This window comes from Nyctibius grandis, chromosome 2 (genome assembly GCF_013368605.1).
Source record: "Nyctibius grandis isolate bNycGra1 chromosome 2, bNycGra1.pri, whole genome shotgun sequence".
Lineage (NCBI taxonomy): Eukaryota > Metazoa > Chordata > Aves > Nyctibiiformes > Nyctibiidae > Nyctibius > Nyctibius grandis.
In genome coordinates, this window is record NC_090659.1 from 4,334,041 (window position 1) to 4,359,270 (window position 25,230).

The window sequence follows — 25,230 nt, forward strand, 5'->3', positions numbered from 1 at the left end:
GCATAGCTTCTGTGTTGGGACTTAATATCCACATATATCTTCAAGTAAGCACAGTGTAAATGTTCTCCAGGGCTTCTTTATTCAAGACACTATTTATGGTTAAAGGTATGGAAGGACCCTTTCATATTAAAACTTCCTGTTCTTTTGATTTACTGAAAGTTAAGTAAGGAAAGGAAGATTAAAGAGGAAGGAAAGTCTAAATAGATTGCTGTTTCTGAAAACAGAGACTACAAAAACAGCTTTTCAGGCAGGGCATGAATTATGCTTACAAATAAGAAGCACGGTCTTTACAAGTGTTATGTCTCAGAGCTGCTAGGGGAAGAATCCCACATGTAGAGATTTAGCCATATTTGAAGTCTCAGTTCCTAATAGGGAAAAAAACCAGCTAGTTCCTGAATGAAAAAGATTTTTCAAAAAAACAAAAAACAAAAAACAAACAAAAAAACCCCCTAAAATAATAAAACCAACAGAAAACCATAATACTAAACTGTTGACAAGTTTTGAATGCAATATATTCTTTTATAGTTAATGCATTTAGCTGTTAACTTCATAGATACTGTAGTAATTAACAGAAACGTCTATAGTCTATAATGGTTATATCTACAGAGAAAATAATAAGATTTGTGTGCACTTCCTACGCTGAGACACTCTTTTAAATCTGACCAATTTGTGTGAATGATATCAATCACAGAACAAGGGAGAAATGTCCTCCCTCCCTTAAATTTGAATCCAAAACTGATATTGAAGAATGCTGAGGTTGAGGCCACATCTTGAGTACTGTGTTCAGTTCTGGGCCTCGCACTTCAAGAAACATGTTGAGGTGTTGGAGCGAGTCCAGAGGAGGGCGACCAAGCTGATGAAGGGTCTGGAGGGTCTGACCTACGAGGAACGGCTGAGGGAGCTGGGGTTGTTTAGCCTGGAGAAGAGGAGGCTCCGAGGTGACCTTATTGCAGTCTACACCTACCTGAAGGGAGGTTGTAGTGAAGTGGGAGTTGGCCTCTTCTCCCGGGCAACTAGCGATAGGCCAAGAGGACACAGCCTCAAGCTTCGCCAGGGGAGGTTCAGGTTGGACATCAGGAAGAATTTCTTTTCAGAAAGGGTTATTAGACATTGGAATGGGCTGCCCAGGGAGGTGGTGGAGTCACCATCTCTGGATGTGTTTAAGAAAAGCCTGGACATGGCACTTAGTGCCATGGTCTAGTTGACAGGGTGGTGTAGGGGCAGCGGTTGGACTCGATGATCCCTGAGGTCTCTTCCAACCTGGTTGATTCTGTGTGATTCTGTGATTAGTCAAAGTGAAGGAAGGAACTATGACAGTGTCTTGCCTGTATGAAGAAAACAGAGATTTCTCAAGGACAAATTAGTGTCATTCAATTTCTGTCCTCACATAAACAATGCATTTTCAATACATACATCTGATCACTTAGTATTAAGCAATTGCATTTACTCTTTGTATGAAAAAGGTAAAAAACTATTGCTTGAAGATTAAAGACCACTGCTCCAGTATCACTAAGTATAACTTGAAAGTTTATAAGAATTTGCTGTTCTCCAAGGATTAAATTGTATTCATGAAAACACTTTTTTCATCATTAACGTGATCCTCGATAGACTATTAACAAATAAGCCTACTTGCTTATTCTAGGTTACTTGGAATATATATCTTCAATTTGAAATAGGATCAGTGACCTAATGAAAATAGTCGCTTTCTGCTTAGATTGGATGGGTAGGTGTTACCCAATTTGAAACAATTACTTTTATCTAAAGATATTGTTGACACAACCAAAATTTGCATAGGACTTTTTATTCGTGTTCTTCTTTCCCGCTCCTGTTGAGCAGAATAGATTTCATCTAAGAAAAGCTGGGGTAGCTTTATTCTGTTTTAATAAACTGGATTGAAACAGGGATACAATGCATAGGAGCAAATTAAAATTAAGGAATTTGGAAATGTGGGAAAATGACTGGAAACATCTTCTTTATGTGCTTCTTGTGTTTATCTTAGGTTTGTCAAAATGAAGAGAAGAACCATTCCACAGAAGAACTTAGTAAGTCTGAAATCCAGGAGGAGCTGAAAAAGGCTAATAGCCTTCCTAGTTTGACGCCTGGAATCAAAACAGCAGACAAAGACAAGCAACCCCGAGAAGGTTTTTTTCATTTTCTTGGAAGCTTATTTAATATTGCAACAAAATCGTCTTTGGTAGAATCTAAACCCTCTACCTTCCAAGATGAACCCAACCGATGTGGAAAGGATTTACAGAACACAAATGCCCTTGCGGAGGATGTGCAACCAAAGCGTCCGAAAAGTGAAGAGCCTATCTGTTCTACAGCTCGAATAAAAGAGGATTCTGGAAATAAAGATGATGCCATCTTAAATAATGTTGGGAAAGATATCTCACAAGATCTGCAAAGAGGCTGGAAACAATCTGCAGATGCACAAAAGTGAGTTTTATAATTTACTATTAAATATATTAATGTTTTTGTGTGTGTGTGCACAGAACTGCTAACTGTATGACAGATGACTGTCATTTCTGAGGATGGTTGGAGTGTCCCTGACTCGACTTTGTGCAAAACTCTAGTAGCAACTACCTTAAATAAATGAGGAGAAATCAACTGCAACAAAATATAACTTTAAAGAAGGTTTTCTAGAAGTCTCCTGATTATGGATAGATCCAGTGTAGATCCATCTGAGTGTTAAGAGAGGTTACAGATGTGGCATTTAGAAATACATTCACTATTGTAGATCTATTTGAAAAAAAAAAAAGTGTAAAGAGCTTATATCTACCCATACTCTGGGCTAAATAAGGCTTTGAATGTTTGTCCTTTTTATATCTCACTAGTTCAGTGGTTTTACTTCTACAAGTAAGGTTTCCTCATTTTTAAATTATCTTTCCTGCTTTATTTGACTTTGTGATTTTTGCTTATGTATTTTATTTCGCCTTGTTCTTTGAGGTTTTCCTGTAATGTAAAGAAGGTTGTATAAAATACTCATTTAGTCTAAATATGGAACATCCTTAACAGTCCTGTAATATTTCCAAAAAAGATTTCCAAAAAAATGGTGCCAGGGGCACCAGTGTGTGAGTAGAAAAGCGAAAACATTGGCTGTAGTCCACACTGTATATAACAAAGTCTTTCTGACCGTTGCATAAACATAGGTAATAGTATTCCAGAAACATATGTAGATGTTATGTTGAATATTTGACTACGTGTGGGCCAGTACAGCATAGGTTTGGAGTTGGGTGTGTATGTATGTGTGTGGTACCTCTCTAGTATTGGTAAGTGTGTAGAATATGGACTTGTCCACAGGCAATGAATTTGTAACTGATGTTTAATCAGATTTTCAGTGCTGCCTGGGATATTTATTTCAAATTTAAGCTGAAAGTAATGATTTGGGGTAACCAGTAATTCTATTGCAGTGCTCCTGCTTGTATTGCAGAATGGGAGGATGTACTAAGAAGAAACACTTTTTTTTTTTTTTCTACATTTTAAAACTAATTTGAGTTGGGCTCGGTATATTTATCCGTGGCATGTGAAGTGTTTCATCTCCATATAGGAGGTCAGAGATTCCCAAAGTAGCTGCTTAATGAATTTCACTTCCATATTGGGGATGTCTCCAGCACTCTGTCCTTATTTATTATTCATTAGACTAATGATTTGAGACATCTGTCATTCACCTTTATATTATAAATGTAATGGCCTATCAGGATATGAATAGGGGATGTGATACCTATTCAGGTGAACTTAAGACTGTATTTCCAGCACCAAAATACAGTACGGTTTGTAATTAATAATAATAATGGTTGTGTTCTCCTGAGTGCTCTGGTTTGGTCTGTGACGTGCTCGACTGGTTTTAATTACAGATTCTTATCATAGTAGCACACATCTGACTGACGCTTTTTCCAAACTGTGTGTTGCAGCCCAGCACCACCGCTTCATTGGTGGATATAGAAGAAAATTTCTCGTCCCCTTAGTTGTTTTCTGGACAGGCCTAGGAGCATTTCCCCGCACTTCAAGAAAGACGTTGAGGTGTTGGAGCGAGTCCAGAGGAGGGCGACCAAGCTGGTGAAGGGTCTGGAGGGTCTGACCTCCGAGGAACGGCTGAGGGAGCTGGGGTTGTTTAGCCTGGAGAAGAGGAGGCTCAGAGGTGACCTTATTACAGTCTACAACTACCTGAAGGGAGGTTGTAGTGAAGTGGGAGTCGGCCTCTTCTCCCAGGCAACTAGCGATAGACCAAGAGGACACAGCCTCAAGCTTCGCCAGGGGAGATTCAGGTTGGACATTAGGAAGAATTTCTTTTCAGAAAGGGTCATTAGCCATTGGAAGGGGCTGCCCAGGGATGTGGTGGAGTCACCATCTCTGGATGTGTTTAAGACAAGACTGGACATGGCACTTAGTGCCATGGTCTAGTCGACAGGGTGGTGTCAGGGCAACGGTTGGACTCGATGATCCCTGAGGTCTCTTCCAACCTGGCTGATTCTGTGATTCTGTGATTATGTTATTCAGTCTAGTTCCTGAGCAAACTGTCTATTTCTTAAAACCTGTTGGACAGGCTGCCTTGCTGCATCAGTCTCTTGCTGCTATTTGCTGTTTCCATAGTATGCTCTGGAAAACCGGCAGGTAAGTTGCATGCCATTGTGCCAGGGGCTGTGCAGAGATATAAGAAAAGTCACTCCTTGCCTCAAAGAGAGCTTAGTCAAAGCAGACAGTAGACATGAATAGATCTGGTTCACTTTTTACGTTGTTCCATGTAGTTTCTACCATATCGTATCTCAACATACTTTCTGCTACACTTTCTTCAATGTTTGCTCATTTTCTAGCTCTCTCTACCCGCAGCTACTGGTGATGTTATTCAGTTTGCAGTGGTAGTCTGTCCTCTATGCAGGCTTTTTTTCTTACTCTCTTCCCCAACAAAGTCAGTCCTCTTATAGGCTGTACTCCTATAACTTAACCTTTGGTGTCTCCTGTCTATTCAGACAAATATGAATCTTGAAGGTTCAGCTGAAGGCCCAAGAGATGGTGAACTAAACACGTCAATCAGAGCCTGCAAGTAAGTGGATAAGAGGCAGCCGTGGTCAGCCCTTACAAAGTCAGTCTTTCCCTTTTTTTCCCCAGTCCCCTGGCTGGTGCAGGAAGGAGCTGGTGCACATCTTTCCTTCCAGGTAGAAACCTCTGATTGCTGCTGGCTTTTCACAGTGTACGCACGAGCTTTGTTTGACTTTCCCGTTTTATTGATGCCTGCAGGTCTGTGAATAGGAGTGGTGGAAGCAACAGAATGTCTTGGGATTTTTTTGCTGCTCTGCTCATTTTATACTGCTGCATTTGAGTGGATCTTGAGCAGTAAACTGATAACGTGCTGGGCAGTCTGTATGCACAGTTTAGAGGGTCAGATGGTCTCAGTCTTCATTTTTTTTCTTGTGAATTCTTCTTCAGAATAATGTGGATTAATAAGTTTGGCATTAATAAAAGCTTGCAGAGTTTGAAAGGTGTGGGTATTAACTCGCTGAAGTGACCTCCTTGCTCTGTGCAAGTATTTTTGAGTTATTTTGGTTTTTACGGGTAACTGAACACTGGCACAGGCTGCCCAGAGAGGTTGTGGAGTCTCCTTCTCTGGAGACATTCAAAACCCGCCTGGACGCGTTCCTGTGTGACATGATCTAGGTAATCCTGCTCCGGCAGGGGGATTGGACTAGATGATCTTTCGAGGTCCCTTCCAATCCCAACATTCTGTGTTTCTGTGAAAGTTGCAGTTGGCATTTTGAGTTGACCATATTTTAACATTGTCGTGTATTGTTTGATAACCTATGCAAGTCAGCGTAGATTTTTCTCATTATAGTTTATCTGTCTCATGGTCAGGCAAGCATATAAATATGTGTTGCTAGTTTGGAGGTAGAGGTGAGTTGGTCTGTATACAGAATGAACTTTTTTCATGGAAAATTACTTTTTTAAAGGAAGAAAAATTGTATGTTTTTTCATTGTAACTGTTGTAAAATTGGGCAAACATTAATCCAGTAATTTTCCTTTTAAACTCATTCTCAAAAGTACAGTGTCCATTCTGCCTTTTTTGGCTCAGGATACAAACCAGACAATCTCTGTGCAACTTTGGTGTATGTTTTTCTCTGCTGACTACACAATATGAACTGTGTTTCTGAAGCAATTAGTGAAGAGAAATTGAAATGACAATGTGGAAGCAGAAGTTTGCACTGTTTACCTTTTAAAAAGTTTTAATCAAGGATGCCTCTTTGTTGTGGAAGTGATTATGGCGTTTTTGTTCTCTTTTAGTTTATAAAAGCTTAAAGGATGTAGAGCAGTTTTTTTCTCTTCAGTACTAGCTAGCTTCTTCACTAAATATTAACTAACTCGTTTTCATTTAGCATAGTTAAACTATAAAAGTGCTCACGATTGGTAACGATTGGTAGAACGTACTAAGAATTAGTTGGAAGTGGGTACTAAAAGCACATGAATAATGAGGGAGGAAAAATATGTAGCATAAAGGAACAGGAAGGTCCATGGATACCACGAAGGGAAGGGATGGCGTGAACATGGTCTTTTGCTAATCTCTTGAAGATTGGGTCCCGAAAGACGGATGAGCCGTGCTAATGATCCCTATAAATTCAAAGGTACTATTGATTCCGTTGATTGTTATGTTGAAGTGCAATTTTAGCATTTAATGTAGAGGCAAATTGAAGCTGAAGGCTTTACAAAGATTCTTAAGACCACTGCATTATTAATCTTACAACTGTTTCCATTGTCCTGAGGAACATTTAAATGAATTTGTGAATTCTAAACTACTGTTAAATATTAAATGAGAGGTTATGTGTGGTTAGAGAGGAGGTTGCAGTAAGTGAAAGAGGGACAGTTGTTATATTACATAATCCCCATTACAGTTGTTTAAAAAAAACCCAAAGAAACAACCTTTCAGAACTAAAATACCTACCAAATGGTCTCAGATGCCTCTACCCAGACAACTTCATTAACCTCATATCCTTAAAGCAATATTTTGCAAAACACAAGGAAATCAGACTGCTCTCACCTGTAAACTGAGGTTAATTTTGCCCTCAGTGGGTGGCCTGGCATTTGCTAAAGACTCAAGTTTCCAGGCCTTGAGCCAAGGAAAGTGGAATTCATGAGCTCAGTCTGTGGAGTACCTGTTTGTAAGGGACAGAACATGTAGGTCACATTATTCCTTCACCACCCTGGCCGGTTGGCTTGGAGGTAGTTGTACCTTAAGGACTTCTGCTCCTTTAATCCTGACAGTGGCAAGTGATAAAGGAGGAGCACAGAGGACAAAACCATGATAAATTTGGCAGAGTCTCTAGGCAAGAATTACTGTGGACAATAAGATAATAATTGCAGCACTGAAGATGGGTGAGGAGAGTTGGGTTGACTGACTCCAGTTATTGCATCCCTTAGTCTTCAGTTTGTCTGGGATGGTTGAAGATTTCCTTGCCGTTGAGAAGTGAAGCAAATAATTGGGCTTGCACTGTTCTATAAAAGGTTAATGATGAAGGGGTGAGGTCAGTAAAATATAAGGCCAATGGCATCCTGGCTTGTATCAGGAATAGTGTGGCCAGCAGGACTAGAGAAGTGATCATCCCTCTGTACTCGGCACTGGTGAGGCCGCACCTTGAATCCTGTGTCCAGTTCTGGGCCCTGCACTTCAAGAGAGATGTTGAGGTGTTGGAGCAAGTCCAGAGGAGGGCGACCAAGCTGGTGAAGGGTCTGGAGGGTCTGACCTCCGAGGAACGGCTGAGGGAGCTGGGGTTGTTTAGCCTGGAGAAGAGGAGGCTCAGAGGTGACCTTAGTGCAGTCTACAACTACCTGAAGGGAGGTTGTAGTGAAGTGGGAGTCGGCCTCTTCTCCCGGGCAACTAGCGATAGGCCAAGAGGACACAGCCTCAAGCTTCACCAGGGGAGGTTCAGGTTGGACATTAGGAAGAATTTCTTCTCAGAAAGGGTCATTAGACACTGGAACGGGCTGCCCAGGGAGGTGGTGGAGTCACCATCTCTGGATGTGTTTAAGAAAAGACTGGCCATGGCACTTAGTGCCATGGTCTAGTTGACATGGTGGTGTCAGGGCAATGGTTGGATTCGATGATCCCAGAGGTCTCTTCCAACCTGATTGATTCTGTGATTCTGTGATAAGTGGAAAAGAAAAATGCAAAGTAAGGTATTTGCTATTAAGCATCGAAAAATCTCTTACTTGGGTAAGGTGGCAACTTTTATGTAGAATAGTCCCCAGTGGCAGAGGGGTGTGAATAAAAGTGAAAAGTTCATGTTTAGTTTTAGCCTTTGCACTCCTTCTTAATGATGTTAAAAGCCAACCTTTAGCTGATGAAATAACCCTAAAAATAAAACTGTGGAACAGTGGGGATGCACTTCACCTAATTTCTCACTGCTGAAAGTCTACATGAGAGAGCGCATGATTTCATAAAGGTGGTGACAAATATAAAACATGGGTTTGCCCCCCATTATCTTTCTTTCCTATAATGTAAAAACTCTTTCACTTACAACACATATATTGCCTTTCACTAACAAGCAACAGTTTGGCTTCAAAATTGAGGCTGTTTCTCTAAGAGAATGGACTTCCTGAAGTACATACCTGCCGTCTTCTCGAGAATACCAGTCATGGTAATGGGCAGTATTCTCTATGGGTAGCTGAGAACACAGCTCTTAACAGTTTATTTTCCTTTTCTTTTTCTTGCTGGGGAGAAAAAAAATAGGAGTAATGACCTAGATCTGTTCTATTGACTGCTTGCCATTTGCCTGTCTTCTAGTAGATTTTTTTTTTTTCCAGGTAACATCCAGTAACAACAAGTGGATATTGCGTATAGTGATGTGCAAAACAGTAGTTCTTGTGAAACTGCACGGCTTGTTCTGGTGTTCAGCAAGAAGCTTTATTGCATTGCTGAACATGGTTGATGAGATGAAGTCCTCATAATAGTTTAGTGAGAGCATTGCAAGCTATATCATTCACAAAGGGAGGTAGCATTGAGAAGGGACAAATTCCGGATTGTTTACAGTTCTCCTATGTTATATATTGTTGGGTTTCATGAGGAGTTGGGGTTTTTTTGTCATTTTAAAGTCTAGTAAACCTGTTCCTATGTATCTCATTGCATAATATTTCCCATCTTAGTACTGTCAAAAATCCTGTCCTTTTATTTTGTTCTGTTAGAAATACATCTCATAAAATCCTTCAGCTCCACGTAATTCTCGTTAACATGTCTGTTTCAGAGCTTGTCATTCACCTTTGTGTTACTGGTCAGCTGCAAGCTTGTAGTGATACAGAAACATAGCCATTAATTTGTCTGATGGATTGTCTGCTGTGGTTTTGATTCAGTCAGTAGAGGCAGCGTTTATCTTTCCCAATAGATGCCTTTGGCAGTCAATCGACAGTAAATGAACAGAAATTAAATCACTTAATTTCAAGCCATGGTCTTGCCAGGTAATTCTTGAGGAATAATGTAGAAGAGTGGGGAAGCTGCTCCTGCATTTGTTGAAATCAGATCTGTCTTGTGATCAGAGCCGTGTCGTTCTCTGTAATTGCCTACCCAGGACCTATTTTAAATCCAGGACCTGAACATTTAAAAGCATAAGTGTACATCCAGCATGGCAGTGTCCATCCATCTTTGAATGCATTTGTTGGGTGATGACAGTAAGAGGAAAACAAGAGCGCTGTGTTGATTACTTCTATTATAATACCTGTGTAACGATTCCCATTGTACAGACAAGTATATATAGTTATGTAGTAATATACAGCCTGTGTGAGATGGGAGAGACAGCTGGTTCCCTTTGTAGTGAGAGGTTGCCTTGGTGGTGGCATGGAGGAATACCAGGACACTGGTACACACCAGGTCCTGCCAGCACATGCCCTGTATGCCTGCAAGCACTACTGTTTGGGCCTAGATGGGTTTCTTTTGGTCTTAATTCCCCAATGCAATTTGCTAAACATACACTTGAAGCAGCACAAGGAGCGGGGTCAGAGGTATGCATCTTGGGGTGGGGAAATGGGGAGGGAGAAGGAAGACACAGTAATTCATCTTCCGATGGCTTTCTGGCTTCTGCCTTCAGAAACCAACCATGGAAGTGCAGCGTTGTTCAGTTGCTGGTGCTCAGATGGAGAGGGAGGCATTGCTGAGAGTGACCTGCTACTGCTTGAGGGAGGTATAAACTGTATGGGTAGCTCCACCCTTCTAGGATGGCCAAATGTGGCCCAAAATTAATTGAGAAGGCTGTCCTGGGGAAGGATCAGGATCATCCTGCCCCTAATTCTCTTGATGAACTGTGGAGTTCATGGCCTCCAGCAGTGATTGCAGGGTTATGCCCAAACTCCTATGGAAGGATTTAGTGTTAGGTCACTAAAGAAGAGGGCTTCATTATTCTTAAATCTTTTCTTCCAGACACACCTCTATGCATACCTTGATTTGAACAAGCTACCCTTTAATACTACTCACAGACTTTCAAATTTTGATGAAAGGCCAGGCCTATGGGGGTCAACTGAGACCTTTTCGAGATAGGTGCTGTGCTGAGATTCAGCGACCCATTCCAACGGCGGGGTGGGTGAATTCTGGGGCTTCGCTCTAGGAGACATGCAGGCCCAGGCCTGTCTGCCAGAGAAGGGTGGCTGCCCAGAGCTGGGATGTGGGCCAAAGGAAAGGTTCTTGTTGGCACCAAAGCAAAGATTTCTGTGTTTCTGAAGGATGAAAGCTTCTTCGTTTAAGAGTAATTCATAACAGATGCGTGATGCAAAATTGAGCTAAATTAATTAAGCTGAAAATTAATTCACTGGGTTGTTTTTTCTACTGAACTTTTTTTAATAGGGTTGTTCAACTGTGCAATGTATTCGATTAATAAAGACTGTTTCTTAGAAACAGCATTTTACAGTGTGATTTTTGAAGTTAAGGAGCTACCTGAAATGTGGTTGTTCAGGCCTCCTAGGCCTTTACTTGTCAATAAGGGCTTAATCCTCACACCTTCATCTTTGCTGTTGGGATGGCAAGTAGCATCGCAGAGAGGGTATCACTGAGTTCCTGCTTTAAATAGACAGGTAGGCTGCTAGAACACATAGTCACCTTTGGTTGCCTCTTCAGAGCACACGCAGCACCTGTGTGGTGCTCATAGGCAGGTCCCAGTATAATCTCCTGCTGGTGCATCTGCCTGACTCCCCCAAGCATCAGTGTACATGAAAGGAAAGAATCATCTCTTTGTTTCTGACATTCAGAAGTCAAACCCTTTGGTTTCCTTAACACATCTGAAGCTACACGCTTGCTTGAGAGTAGAGGGGTATCCTAGCTTTAATTCTTCGTTATGTTTGAGGAGAGGCCAAGAGGAGGGGCTTTCTTCATCCTTAAGAAGAAAAGGCTAAGGGGAGACCTTACTGGTGTCCACAGCTCTCTCATGGAGGCCTTAGACATGCGCTGTTGGGACAAGAGGCAACAGGAACATGGGATATTGGGAAACGTGTTTTCACCATGAGGGTGGTCAAACCCTGGGGCATCACCCTCATCCTCAGAGGTGCTCGGAAGGGGCAGGACAAGGCCCCAACACCCTGATCTAGTTGCCCCTGCTTGGAGGAGGGGTTGAAATGGACAATCTTCCACAGTCCTTTCCACCCTATATTACAGCTCTGTGCCCAAAGGCGAGGCCGTCTCTCGCAAGGTAACTTTATGCCATCCAGCTTCTGAACGTGATTTGCTTTTCGTTGGATTTGCAGCATCTTATAACCCCTCCTTGTACATCAGCATGAGGCAGCACGTGGCAAACTGCTGCAGCGGCAGCACAGGCCGTGCTTGTCCCTGCTCCCTGCAAGAGGCAGGTCAAAGGCACCTGAATATCTGAGTGTGAGAGGGGGAAGGAAGGGGGGGCTGGCTGAACTGTGTGGGGTGCATGGGGGCGAGGGTGGCAGGTGGGTGTGGGTGCGGATACTTGCCACCGGTGCGGAGCAGAAAGGTTGGCTGCTGTGGAGCACTGGAGAATGATGGCATCGAAGAGCCAGGAGTGATCGCAGGCTCTTTGTGCTGGGCTTGGTCTTGCAGCTGCCGGTGTTTGGGTCAGCCTCGACCTGTGCTCTCTTCCTTCAGACTCAAAGAGTAGGGTTGCTTTCCCAGATGCGGAAGATAATCAAGAAGTACTACCATGAAGGGCAAGAGGAAGGAAAAGCATTCCTTCCAAGGTCACAGAGACTACATTTGCTTTTATTAAAATTGTCATTGACTCTTAATTGTCCTTATGGAACATTAGCTTTGAAATTTCCTGCAGAATCAACTGTGTGTAAATCACTTTGTTCAACCGAACTTTTGACCTTTTGAAATGTTCGTTATGAAGTCTCAGGACACTAGGTATTTCAAACTTCAGATTTAAATCATGAAGCTATCCCCTCTGGCTAAAAAATAACTTTCTTTCATCTAAGTTGTATATGGCAACTTTTCAGTTAGCCCACAGTGACTTTTTTTCAATAAGGCTTTTATTTTTCCCATTTATGAAGATCTGACATGAGCGTAGAAACCAGCTGGCTGAGCAAGTTGGATTCCACCAGAAGGTTTTTTCAAAGTGGCTTTAAGACAGTTGTTCCCAGACAAAAGACCTTAACATAATTTTTAAAAAGTTGTCAGTTAAGTATGCAGTAGGAAAAAAGCTAAGTGGAAAAAATTAAAACAAACAATAGCATAATTTTAAAATAATCAGGGAGGGGTAGACAGGAACCACAAGAGACATGCTGATTTAGATCAGTGGTTTTCAGCCTGTAGCCTGCAGATCTCTCTGCTCTGGGAGCTACTTCTGAGGGGTCTGTGAGAGGAGATTAGGGGAAACCTAACGTAGGTTTAGGGGAAACCTTCAGTAAGGCATTTGACACTGTCTCCCACAGCATCCTCCTAGACAAACTGGCTGCCCGGGGCTTGGATGGGTGGACTCTTCAATGGGTCAAAAACTGGCTGGATGGCCGAGCCCAGAGAGTGGTGGTGAATGGGGCAAAGTCCAACTGGCGGCCGGTCGCTAGCGGTGTTCCCCAGGGCTCAGTTCTGGGGCCGGTGCTGTTCAATATCTTTATAGATGATCTAGATGTAGGGATTGAGTGCACCCTCAGTAAATTTGCAGATGACACCAAGCTGGGTGGGAGTGTTGATCTGCTGGAGGGTAGGAAGGCCCTACAGAGGGATCTGGACAGGTTAGATAGATGGGCCGAGACCAACGGCATGAGGTTCAACAAGAACAAGTGCCGGGTCTTACACTTGGACCACAACAACCCCCTGCAGCGCTACAGGCTGGGGGAAGAGTGGTTAGAAAGCGGCCCGGCGGAAAGAGACCTGGGGGTGCTGATCGACAGCCGGCTAAACATGAGCCAGCAGTGTGCCCAGGTGGCCAAGAAGGCCAATGGCATCCTGGCCTCTATTAGGAATAGTGTAGCCAGCCGGTCTAGGGAAGTGATCGTCCCTCTGTACTCGGCACTGGTGAGGCCACACCTTGAATCCTGTGTCCAGTTCTGGGCCCTGCACTTCAAGAAAGATGTTGAGGTGTTGGAGCGAGTGCAGAGGAGGGCGACCAAGCTGGTGAAGGGTCTGGAGGGTCTGTCCTACGAGGAACGGCTGAGGGAGCTGGGGTTGTTTAGCCTGGAGAAGAGGAGGCTCCGAGGTGACCTTAGTGCAGTCTACAACTACCTGAATGGAGGTTGTAGTGAAGTGGGAGTCGGCCTCTTCTCCCGGGCAACTAGCGATAGGACAAGAGGACACAGCCTCAAGCTTCGCCAGGGGAGGTTCAGGTTGGCCATTAGGAAGAATTTCTTTTCAAAAAGGGTCATTAGACATTGGAATGGGCTGCCCAGGGATGTGGTGGAGTCACCATCTCTGGATGTGTTTAAGAAAAGCCTGGACATGGCACTTAGTGCCATGGTCTAGTTGACAGGGTGGTGTCAGGGCAACGGTTGGACTCGATGATCCCAGAGGTCTCTTCCAACCTGGTTGATTCTGTGATTCTGTGAAACATGCACATGTATGCTTGAAAAACCAGGAGACTGCTGGGCTGGGGAGAAAATACCTGGAAGAGTGAGGTATGAGGAAAAAATGGCCATTGCATGTCTTGGGAGAGCCAAGTGTTGCATGCTACAGAAACAGGCCAGCCAGCAGTATGCCTGTGCTTCGGCACTGCTGAGCCTGAGCTAGCGAGCCCAGAGCTAAGCAGTGATGCTGCTTGTAAGGACTTTCTAGCGTGGATGCCGTGCTGTGCAAATGAAGCTGTGCTGCCTGGTGAACTGAGATGCTGCACCCACGTAGTGCTGTATCATGCTGTATGATCTTCCTCTGTCTCTTTTAAAACAGTCTAGGGTTGTCTGCTTTCTGCATTATTGTGTGGTACAAATCTGAAGATTGGAGGGGGTCACCGTCTTGATGACATACACCTGGAAAAGATGCAAACAACGTAGTCTTTATGGATGCACTGAAATGAGGCATTCAAGGTAGTAGGTTTCCTCCTGCTTCAGGGATTCAAAACCAACAAGATTGTTTATAACTAATGCCACTTTTGGGGCAAGTTACACAAGAGATCTGTCATATGAGATGTCAGAAGAGGTTCCCCTCTCCTCCTTGAGTTAGCCCCCCTTGAACTTTTTATTTCTCTTTCAGAATAGAAGAAATCTCTGCAAGCACCTACTTTTGACAAATTTAATGTAACTCATGTTGACATCCTCTCTTGTTGCTGTCAAACAGTCTTTTGTGAAACTGAATTAAGGCTTTATAGGGAATTGAACAGCTTCCTGTGAAGAAGGGAAGGAAGGAATCTCCCAGTATTTGAAATATGTGACAGAATACGCACTGTGTTCTGTGTATAATCAGGCTTTCATCTGTATCCTCATATGAGTTTAAAAAAAAAAGATTTTGCAAAGAGTTTTTAAGGTAAGTTCTGAACTGACATATTCTTTTGGTGATCAGAAATGAATTGTTACTTTAAATGTCCATGAAACAAGTCTCTAGTGACACTTTGGAAAGATTTTCTGTCACACAGCCTGCTTCTAAATGTGCTTCATAAGACTTACAGCTGAATTGCTGCTGCTGCATAGGAACACGGGTTTTCATTTTTTAAATGTCCTGTTGTTGCATGTGAGTGTTCAGATTGAACATGCTTCCTTGTTCTCTAAAAGTAAATGCATTAAGACTAAAAGGTCTGTTGGCAAAATTTTTATAATATGCTGAGCAGCAAATTCCTTATCAAAGGTCAGAGATCCTGAAATTGCCACGTGTGTAGAGGAGCGGTTGGTTCCTTCTTAAAATAGCATTCACTGAAGAAACTTGTGGTAGAGGCAAGTCTGCAGGAAAGCAGAGCTCTGTGTTAGGAGACCCTGGCCAAGGCCAGCTACAAGATGAGGCTCTGCAGCTGAAGCGGTGCTGTAGCCAGTGCTAGTCAGGATTAGGTTTGTGCACAGAGCTCCGTAGGGCAGATTGCTCTGAGTCTTGCTCAGACTTCAGATTGATCAATTGGAGCATAAAATTCCCTCAGAAGACAAACGGAGAACAAAAAAGAGTTGGAAGAAATTATAAAAGGCACCACGTAGGCAAAGAGAAACTTCTGAGTATGTTTGTTTTGCCTGACCATGTGTAATAAATGATGTAACTCTTCACTGGGATCTGTGGCTCAAATGCATGTGAATGTACTACCCCATCATGCTGGGTTCTCCTTGTCATCCCTGTGTAGGCAATATTCTGTAAAATTAACCTATTCATCCCATTTCTGTATGCTTTGTGTTTAAAAATTGCTGAGTTTATGGGAGAAATTTGAAGGCTAAGTTGGGTGTGGGAGACAAACGGAAGGACATTTTCCAGTTTTGTGTCAGAGCACTAGTTCTTGCCATGTATTCACAGATAAATTGTGAATTCTTCCCACTGCATGTCAGACAAAATATCAACACCAGAATGAAAGATGCTCAGTAAAAGTTAATTGTCATCAAGCCGTTTATTCAAAATAACGCCTTGGTTGTGGTGGAAATGAGTGTTTGGTACCTTGCAATACCATTACTGTGCTCACTTTAAACACGTATCATTACAGTTTTCCTTTTCAAGAATCCATAAAACTTGTTTGGAGGATGGGTGCCAACCTGTGTTCTGTTTGTTTTCTTTAAAGAAATTTTATCTGGATTCAGGAGGGTTGTAGACCAGCTTTTATTTTTGAGGTTGGCCAAAGTGTGGGAGAGCTGATGGATTTTGTAAAAGCTTAGTAGTGATTATTTGAAACATTTTGATCCCGTTCTGACTTAACTGAAATAAGAGAGGTTACTCACTAAGGTTAGTTCTGAATGAGAGCATGATCAGGTCTTACATTGTTAAGACTTATTTTTATTATCGCTGTGACTGATGATGACTGAATATCTTTCCTCTAAGATTTTTAGGATCCCTGGAGCTTTGGAAAGTATTTTCTAACATAGAATAAAGTTTTCTGTGAGGAAGTAGAAAATAATGGGTTTGGCGGGGTTTTGGGTTGGTTTTTTTTTAAGGAAAACAAAAAAAATACTAATAATTTATATTTTCTATACTACCCTTTCTCCAACTGTGTTTCTGTTCTTCCACTCAGAAATGTGTATGTTTCTTTGAAGAGGTGTGAATGCTGAAGACAGCAACTTAAACAAATGGGGTGTGTGATGTTTAGCAGCTACCATTGTTGGTATCTCTGGAAACCAAACTAGTTTATACATGACTTTCCTGTTTCCTCTATAACTTAATATACCTGGCTAATAAACCCTGTATTGAGATTCTGCTGTAGCCTTCATCAGGGATTACAATGCATTTAACCCCAATACAAACTTAATTTTCAAGTTCTCATAATGTCTAATTTCCCATATTCAGATATTTTGGCATTAGCCTAAATATGCCTGGTAATATAAAACATGCATATAAAGGAGTGTTTATATCTCTGTTTTAATGTTTATGAATAATTTCACTTTTAGTTCACTTATACTCTGCGTGTCCACATACTGCACAAGGAGGGAGTATACTTGTGATCTTAAACAGTATTAGGTTCCCTCTTCAAAATATAATTAATATGGAAGTAAGAATCTGGGCCTCTAAAACCTTGACAGAAAAGAGATTCTATTTTAGACTGGTAAATCCACTCCATTTTTATATTCTTCTGTACCTATTGAGACAATATATACTTAAAATCCATACAGACCATATTTTGAAGTTACAGTTACTCAATGATACTCAAATAAACAAAATTATTTATTTTCCTGTTCAGTTTTCCTTAGTAAATTTATCTTCTGTTTCTCCCTTAAATTATTTGTCCTCAACTCTAGAGCTGTAATAACTTCTCAATAAATGTGAACTAATGGTAAGCTGCAAAGAGCTTTTCAAAATGCTTTTAAGGTATTTTTTACCTATTGCAGTGCTTTTTTATTAGAAAACAAAATCTTAGCTAACTCATTCTTTCAAGAGACTCTTCTGAAAGGAGCATGACAATGTCCCAGACAGGTGAATGGCTACTTCTAGCCAGTGGGTTAGCAGACATAGGGTCAGACTGGATAAGAGGTTGAAAGCGTTTGCTCTTAGTTTAGGTGGGGTCAGAGGCAAAATGGAGTTTAAGCACAGTCTGAGCGTTCGCGTTGTCCTAAGGTGAAGAAGGGAAAAGCTGACAGTCTGATTTTTGCGAGAATTCTTTAACCAACAAAAAAATAGGGGGGAAGGAGAGAAGGATTAGGAAGAAAGGTAAGTATTTGTGATGTGTGTTAGTCTTAAGAAAGAAGAAAAACTCCTTCTTCAGAAAATTGAAAGTGACGGGCTCTGAATTTATCCTTAGTATATCAGAAAGAGCAGCGAAGGATGAGGATCACAGTTTTTCCATGGTGATTCTTTCATTTGTTAGTTTTTGCGTTCACTTTTCTTGCTGCTGAATTTAAGACTGATCAATGGCTAGATCTACCAATTCCTTGTCACATTTCTAGGTTTCTCATTTTGGTATTTCGTCCAGCATTCAGTCTTCATTCTTACCTGATCTCTGTTCACTCTTTTTCCTTACTACCCTGTGGTTCATAAAGCATCTCCTGTTGTATACTTTCTTTTCTCCACGTTTTGATTCTCATAGCCCTGTTCCTTAACAATGTGTTGAGAGCTTGAGTAAAAATTTAAATTTCAATTCAATATTTTAGTGAACATTAGTACAGTAAGTTTTTTCAGTTTTAAAGTATAGACCTGCTTTAGTAGGGTATAACATCTTCACAAAAGTACGCTTATTTCTGTCACTGCCAATGTTGACTTGCAGTGGCATTTGTAAACAGTAATTCCATTGTCTAGTAGAAAGCAAATGATGGAAGTTGTTTATAGCAACATCTACTTTTCGCTTATAGTTTAAGTTGACTTTTTCAGTAAAAGGTAGTGTATGTGTCATTTGTCACACAAATCCATATTTAGGAAGAGCTGAAAAAGGAGGAAAATAGTGTTGTGTGCAGTCTACAGTTTGTGCTAACCTGTGGAGAAAAACAGTATTGAATATTATCTACAGTTTGTGTTGACCTTTATTATCACACTAGCTATTTAGATAGTCTGTCTTATGCTGATAATGATGATTCTTGTTACAGGCAGATGCAACGGAAGCCAGAAGCACCTGCAGTCACTTATGCAACATATCGAGGTTCTGCAAGGATCAGGCAGCTAATGAAGAATCAATCAGAAATGGCTGAAAAAGGAGAAGAGAGTACTGAGAACAGAAATGCTTCAATGGTCAAAGAAAATGGAGAAATCCAAACAACTGTCTCTCCAAAATCAGGACACTTATTAAAAGAAAATGGAGAAAAGGAGGGTAAAGATCACGAAGATGCTGTCATAGTAAATTCTTCTGCATTGAAAATGGAAACAAAAAAGTCTGGCGAAGTTCAGCATCGCCTGGGTAGCAGTAAACATGAAATAAATGCAAAGGTCACAACTTCATCTACTGAATCATCTCATGAGATAGACTTTAAACATACACCTGTTTTAGCTGCAACAAAAGTTAAAAGGACATATTCACTAGATTCATTATTGCCATCTAGTAGTAGAAACAGTGAGGTCCTAGCCAGTTCCACTTCCCAGATTACTACTTCCCTTAAAATGAGTTCTGCAGATGATTTGGTTGGAAAAAAAGTTGAACTGCTGGGAGAAGCAGAAGCACTCTTTCAGGCAGACAAAAATGCCACTTCTAATTTTCATAAAGATAGTCATTGTAGTGTAGCAGCTAGTAAGGAGTCCACAAAAGAAATGCAGGATGATTGTTTACGTTCACCCAAATCAAGAAATAAGACAGTTAATGAAGAACTACAGGTGAGTAAGGGAGAATATTGCTGTAATCATAAAATGGATAGTCACTCAGACCTACCATCAGATGTCCAGATGCTTCATTCCAGTACCACTACCTTTCAGCAGCAAGCAGATCAGCATACAGGTAGTGCAAATAAAGACGGGGATCCAAGAAAAAGTGCTACACAGAAAATTGTGGCAACTGCAGAAAGAGAGCAAAATCCACAGAACTTTTTTGCTACTGCTCTTTTACCTTTTAATGAACAAATACCCATTTCGCTTAGCATGGAGTCCAGAGGAGAAAAATGCATAGCCGCAGGTATTCTAACTGCTTCAGTGTCATCTGTTAAAAATGATGAAGATATAGTCATGGGCAGGGGGACTTGTAGTGAAGAACTGAACAAGTTAGGGAAACCAATGCACGTACAAAATGATCACCAGTTAATCCTTGTGGAGAATTCTAAGGCCACTGCCACACTGCAGACTGGTTTACCTTGTCCAGAAACTGAGGGTGTGGAAACAATGAAGGTTTTATCTGAGGTTGCAGTGGGAAACCCTGCCAATGTATCATCATGCATACATGGATGTGAGAGTGTGAAATCTAACTTCGATGAGCTGACGGCACCTCTCTCTGTTACTTACGGGTCTTCTTTTGAAACTGGAGACTGTTGCTCAGCTTCTCTTCATCCTAGTTGCAAGACTGAAAATAAAACTCTAGGGAAAAGAGAAGTCCATTTAAAAGATATGAGAGAAACTGTTTCTTGTCCTGATCCTGAACGTGAGAAGAGCAAATCCTTTGAGCCTGTAGAGACGAGCCTCTCAGAAAGATCAGTTCCTGTCCACAGCTGTGGTCCTGTTTCCATTGAAACTGTTCAAGACGTTCCTGCCAAGGCATTCGTTATACTCGCAGAAGGTAACACAGCAAAGCCTGCACTATGCCCTTTAATCAACATTGACGAGGCAGATGATCATACTCTTGCTGCTTCTGAAGTTGATAAGGCTGGTATGACTGAGGTTGCTCTTGTTCCTTCTGAGTGTAAGGATTGTGTCTCTGAACTTTCCTCTAGTATTTCTAAGTCACAAGAAAATGTTCTGGAGGTTTCCCGTTCTGTCTGGACGTGTGGAGAAAGACCTTTGACCAACCATTCTGCTTTCATCTGTGAAAAAGACGTTGATGTAGACATCATTTCTGAATCTCCACCTGTTTCTGAAGACAGGCATATTAATTTTTCTTCCAAGAAAGAAAACAGTAATAAACCTAGGATATCACCCACAGTACTTGATTCTTCATCTGACAACCAAGGAAAAATGCCTTCTCCTGCTGCTAATTCTGGAAATGGCCAGATTGCTAGATGGTGTGCTGCTTCTGAAGAGGACAGCTTTATTTTTCCAGCTGCTGAGTTCAGGAGAATAATCCCTGAGAACAGAATGACCAATGTGCCACTTTGCTCAGGAGACCCAAGAGCTTCATGCTCGGCTGGTTCTCTGGAACCTGAGCTTAGTCCAACTGTGCTTGATCACTCTGCTGCTGCAGTAGTTGTGGGGGGTGTTTGCATCCCCAGGCCCTCTTCACCTACTCTGGGGTCCAGAGAAGCCTCCAGCCTTTCTGTTTCTGCCTTGGAAACATTGGGCGTTGCTCAGGGGAACAGTTATGCCTCCAGTCACGGAGCTGGTGATGGGGCAGAGGAGGCCTCCTCCTCACAACAGGCTGACAGCAGTGTCTTGGCAGAGGCAATGCCATCACCCATCTGTCCTTTGAAATCTTTGAAAATGGCATCTGAGTCAGCCTGTACTGAGAGCGGGTGCAGAATTGCTGTAGGACGGGTGAATCTCAGTAACCAGGCTTCTGCTATCTCAGAAGCCCCTTCTGTGACAGATGAGCAACCAGCTGCTGCACCTGCAGAGTCAGATGAGCTCTGTTCTGAGGAGGTACGGGAAAATACTGATGTGAAAGGACAAGAACGCGCTAAATTCCCAGATGCTGATGTTTTGTTTAAAAAAGCTGAAGAAATAGTGGACTCAGTTTTACACTTGGCTGTAGAAGAAATAATAGCAAAACAAGCCATTGGTGTCTGCCAGCTTTGTGGGAGCAAGGATGGCATAGTAAATACGGATATTCTAAATGATCAGAAAGCTGGAACTGTACAGCTGGAAGCAGAAGGAATCCAGTCAGCCATGCAGTCATTAAAACATTTTAATGAGAGCAATGGAGGAGGCTCATCTTCGTTTACAAGAAATGAAGCAGCGGATACAAATAATCAAGATGAAAAGATACTGTCTTCCATCCCTGATAAAATTGACCTACATAGTGCACTAGCACTAAAAGCAAAAGAAATAATTGATGAAGTCATTAACTCAGCCAAACAAAAACTGGCATCCAATCAGTGGCAAGGCAGTGAGAGTAAAAGACCTTCTAAACCTAAGGCTGAAACCCCAAAGATTTTAAACCTGGATTTAAAGTTACCTGCCAAAACACATGAACCAACCGAGAAGGTGGAAACTCAGAGTGTAGCTGTAAACTGTGAAAAGGCAGATTGCTCAGGTCCTTCTTTACTTCCAGATAGTATGGAAAATGGCATAGATTGCCCCCAAAGAGGTGCAAAGATACCAAATAATGCATTTACGTGTCAAACAAATGGATTTCTACCCACTGGTAGTTCAACAAGGCCAGAATCTGATCTTATGACACCAGCAAAAGAGAGACACAATAGAAAGGGGTGCGAACGTCTGGCTGCAACAGAGATGTGTGGCAAAGCTGGAGTATCAGCAACTAGGAGAAAATCTGATCGACCTTTACATTTAATACATAGAGATGCCACTGTGACTGAAGAGATGCTTCTGTCATTGCACTTAAAAGATTCATGCAATAATACAAATATGCCAGAGTGCACATTGCTGCCAACTGTAAATGTTACTTTGTCATCTTTTATGCCTGATGAAGAATGTATCGGCATGCAGAGTGAAGCCAAAGACAAAAGCAGGCCTCAAGGGCCTCTGGAGAGCAGTGCAGAGGACAGTCCGTATGAACACTGTAGAAAAGAGGCTGCAGAAGAAGTACCTGCACAAGTAAAAGCAACCTTAGAAGATTCAAAGGCAGTGGAGAGTAAAGAGGAACTAGCAGAAGGGGCAAGTGAGGTAGCAGAGGTTAATATTGGATTAAATACACAGTTCATTGTACCTGAATTGTCTGTTACTGGAGAGGACAGTGCAGGGAAAAACTGCTTCAACACAGCCTTTGCCCAAAATAATGAGAATCTGAAGCAGGTACAAATGAAGGATCAAGACGTGAGGAGAAATGATCAGCTTGAAGAAAATAGTCTGGACTGCAGTGATGACTTGAAGGAATCGACAGATCTTTTGGCCTTTGCTCCACTAATTGAACAGTGGGAAAACAGTTCTTTTACTATCATTTATGAAGGTGCCCTTCAAACTGAGAACAAATCTGTCTCAACTGATGATGATATGCAAACTGGTTTGCTTTCTTCTTCTGATTCGCATTCAGATAATATAGATCATCCAATGTGTGAAAGAGCAACGAATAAACATGAGCCAGCCTGTCTTTATGGGAAGGATAACAAGTTAAATGAAACAACAGATAGCCGTAGCTCGGAGCCATTTCTGAGCGTGGAGGCCAAGCGCTATAGAGTATATCCTTTCTCTTTGTCTCCAATATACGAAGATGACAGCTCCCAAGAAGACTTACTTTCCACAGACGTGTCGCCCGAAGGCCGTTCTAGTGGAATATCTAAAGATAATGCTGACCACACTTCTGTGCTTTCCCTTCTCCAGTCAGTTTCTGAGCGCTTACAGTTTACTACTCAGTTCAGTAAAGAGGGGGAGGAGGAGGGAGTGGAAGACGAGGAGGAGGAAGAATCATCATATGAAGAAAATATGCTTGATATTGAGAGAGAAGATGACTGTCTTTCCAGTCAGTGGAGAGGGAATTTAAAAACAACCCTTCAATCAAATGACCAAAATAGATCTTTGTTTCCTGAACAATCGCTTTTTCTTTCAAAAGAACAACTTGACTCTAAGGAGCAACCAGAACTGTTTCCAGATGCGCCTTCTCCCGGTAAAACACCTTGTAAGCCAGTTTTGCAGAAAGCTGATGCTGCTCTAGAGCGTCCTTCTACAAGTGTGTTCTACCAGTATTTGAAATCTGCCAGCAATTGCTCCTCTGAGAAGGGGACCAGGTTTGGAAGCATTCTCCATGATTTGTTGCAGCCAAAGATTCATTGGTCTCAAGACAACACCATGCCAAAACTGGAAGAAATGTCAGCGGTAAGATGTCATGTCTCATAATTTTAATAATCAAAGTGATTAGCCCAGATTCAAAATCGGTGTCTCCTTATTCCCCTTCCTCCCTTTTTAAGGTTAATTCTTTTATCATAAACAGAAGTAAACAGGCTGTTCAAGATCATAGTTTAAAAAAAAGTCTTCTGATAAAATAATTTTAAAAACAGTATTCTTGGTTCAGCACACAGATGAAAGTGACTTAATTGTAAAACAGAAGATGTGAACAGAAAATGTAATAGGAAAATATGCATAACAGCAAGTCTGTGTAATAGCAAAACACAGACTTGTCCGTGTTAAGGGCATTTCAACCCGAAGATTATCTACACCAACTCTGAATGACAGTGAAACAAATCTTGGTTGTTTCTGCTAGTGACAGTTGCATATATCTATAGGAATAATGGACTCAGAATAATCCGTCTATGCTTTGTGCTACTGTTGTACATGTTAATAGTTCTTTTCCATGTCCTTTTAATTTCAGAACCTCATTGACAGGGAAAGTCTCAAATACAATCCAAGACCAGGAAAGGTAAGCAGAATTTGTGTCACATAGATCAATATGATACATGGAATAATTTGTTATACCAACATTTTTTAATGGAAGGTATCTGAAGTTGTTAGTCTAGTTTTCTGTATTTTAATGGTGCGTATGCTTGCACATGCTAATAATGAAATTACATTATTAAAAATCCTGCAACTAGTAATTTCACCGTATTTCTGTCAGGAACTGCTGTTTTAGTTCAGTAGAGTGTTTCATAAAGAAGAAAATGTGTAGCATATCAGTTGAGTGGGCACAGAGTAAAATAGCTTTTCTTCCAAGCAGAACAGAACTGTCCATGCTGTATGTTGAAATGGGCCCTCATTCGCATTATGTGTTGTTTCAGATGATCATTTATGGTATTTCTGGTGACAAAAGTAAACAAGAAGTTCATTCTGATGTGCTAGATACCACATCCTGGATCTTTCCCGTTGGAGCATTGCTTAGGATAATTAGAGGATGGTAAGAAATCCAGGTCATATTTAAATAGAGTCTTTCCAAAAGACTGTATATGTGTTTCTCTTGTATTTTCATTTCTTTTATTTGTGACACGTCTGATCTGCGAGAGTGTCTTTTTATTTTTTTATAATTAGACTGATACCAATGAAAAAAGCATGAAACAAGGCTTCAAATGCTGCAGTACAAAAAAAAATATTGTTTCCTCTGGGAACTAGCTTCAAACAGAAAGTTTCTAATAGAACCACAAGTAAGTTTAGACTTCTTGCCTGAAGTGCTGGGACAGTACAGCCATAATCATCCCTAGAAAGCGTGTGTATGCCAAAGAAAATATTTCTTTTACAGTTAATTTTCATTATACAGTAGCTGTTGCAAAAGGACCATAAAATGAACAATCTCAGCTGCTGTTTATAATGTAGCGTTTAGAGGAATGTGGATGCAGAAGGATAAACAAGTACCTTTAAGGTAGATTTTGCAAGTGTTTCTTGGTTTGCTTTGGGAAGCTGGGGCTGGGACCATGTCAGTTGTTGCACTGGAATTTAACTGGTGGTGATTACAGCGCATGGTTTTGGCTGTCAGCCATAGTAACACTGCCTGTCACATTTATGCAGTTTGGAGGCAGCCTTGTTTGGTTTTGCATACATTTTTTTCACATCCTCAGAAATACCGAATGCCATTATTAGTATGTATGTGGTTTATGCCTTGC

General features: G+C 41.5%; 1 protein-coding gene across 4 annotated transcripts in view; it reads left to right on the top strand.

Moving 5' to 3' along the window:
- The window catches only part of CRYBG3 (crystallin beta-gamma domain containing 3), a 98,848-nt gene that overhangs the window by 27,043 nt on the left and 46,575 nt on the right, over window positions 1-25,230 (top strand). For all 4 annotated transcript variants that reach the window (XM_068425003.1, XM_068425004.1, XM_068425006.1 and 1 more), the window contains exons 3-6: window positions 2,000-2,436; window positions 18,544-23,518; window positions 24,012-24,059; window positions 24,415-24,530. In XM_068425003.1, coding sequence (XP_068281104.1) covers window positions 2,000-2,436; window positions 18,544-23,518; window positions 24,012-24,059; window positions 24,415-24,530 — 5,576 coding nt within the window. The remainder of the gene's footprint in view (window positions 1-1,999; window positions 2,437-18,543; window positions 23,519-24,011; window positions 24,060-24,414; window positions 24,531-25,230) is intronic.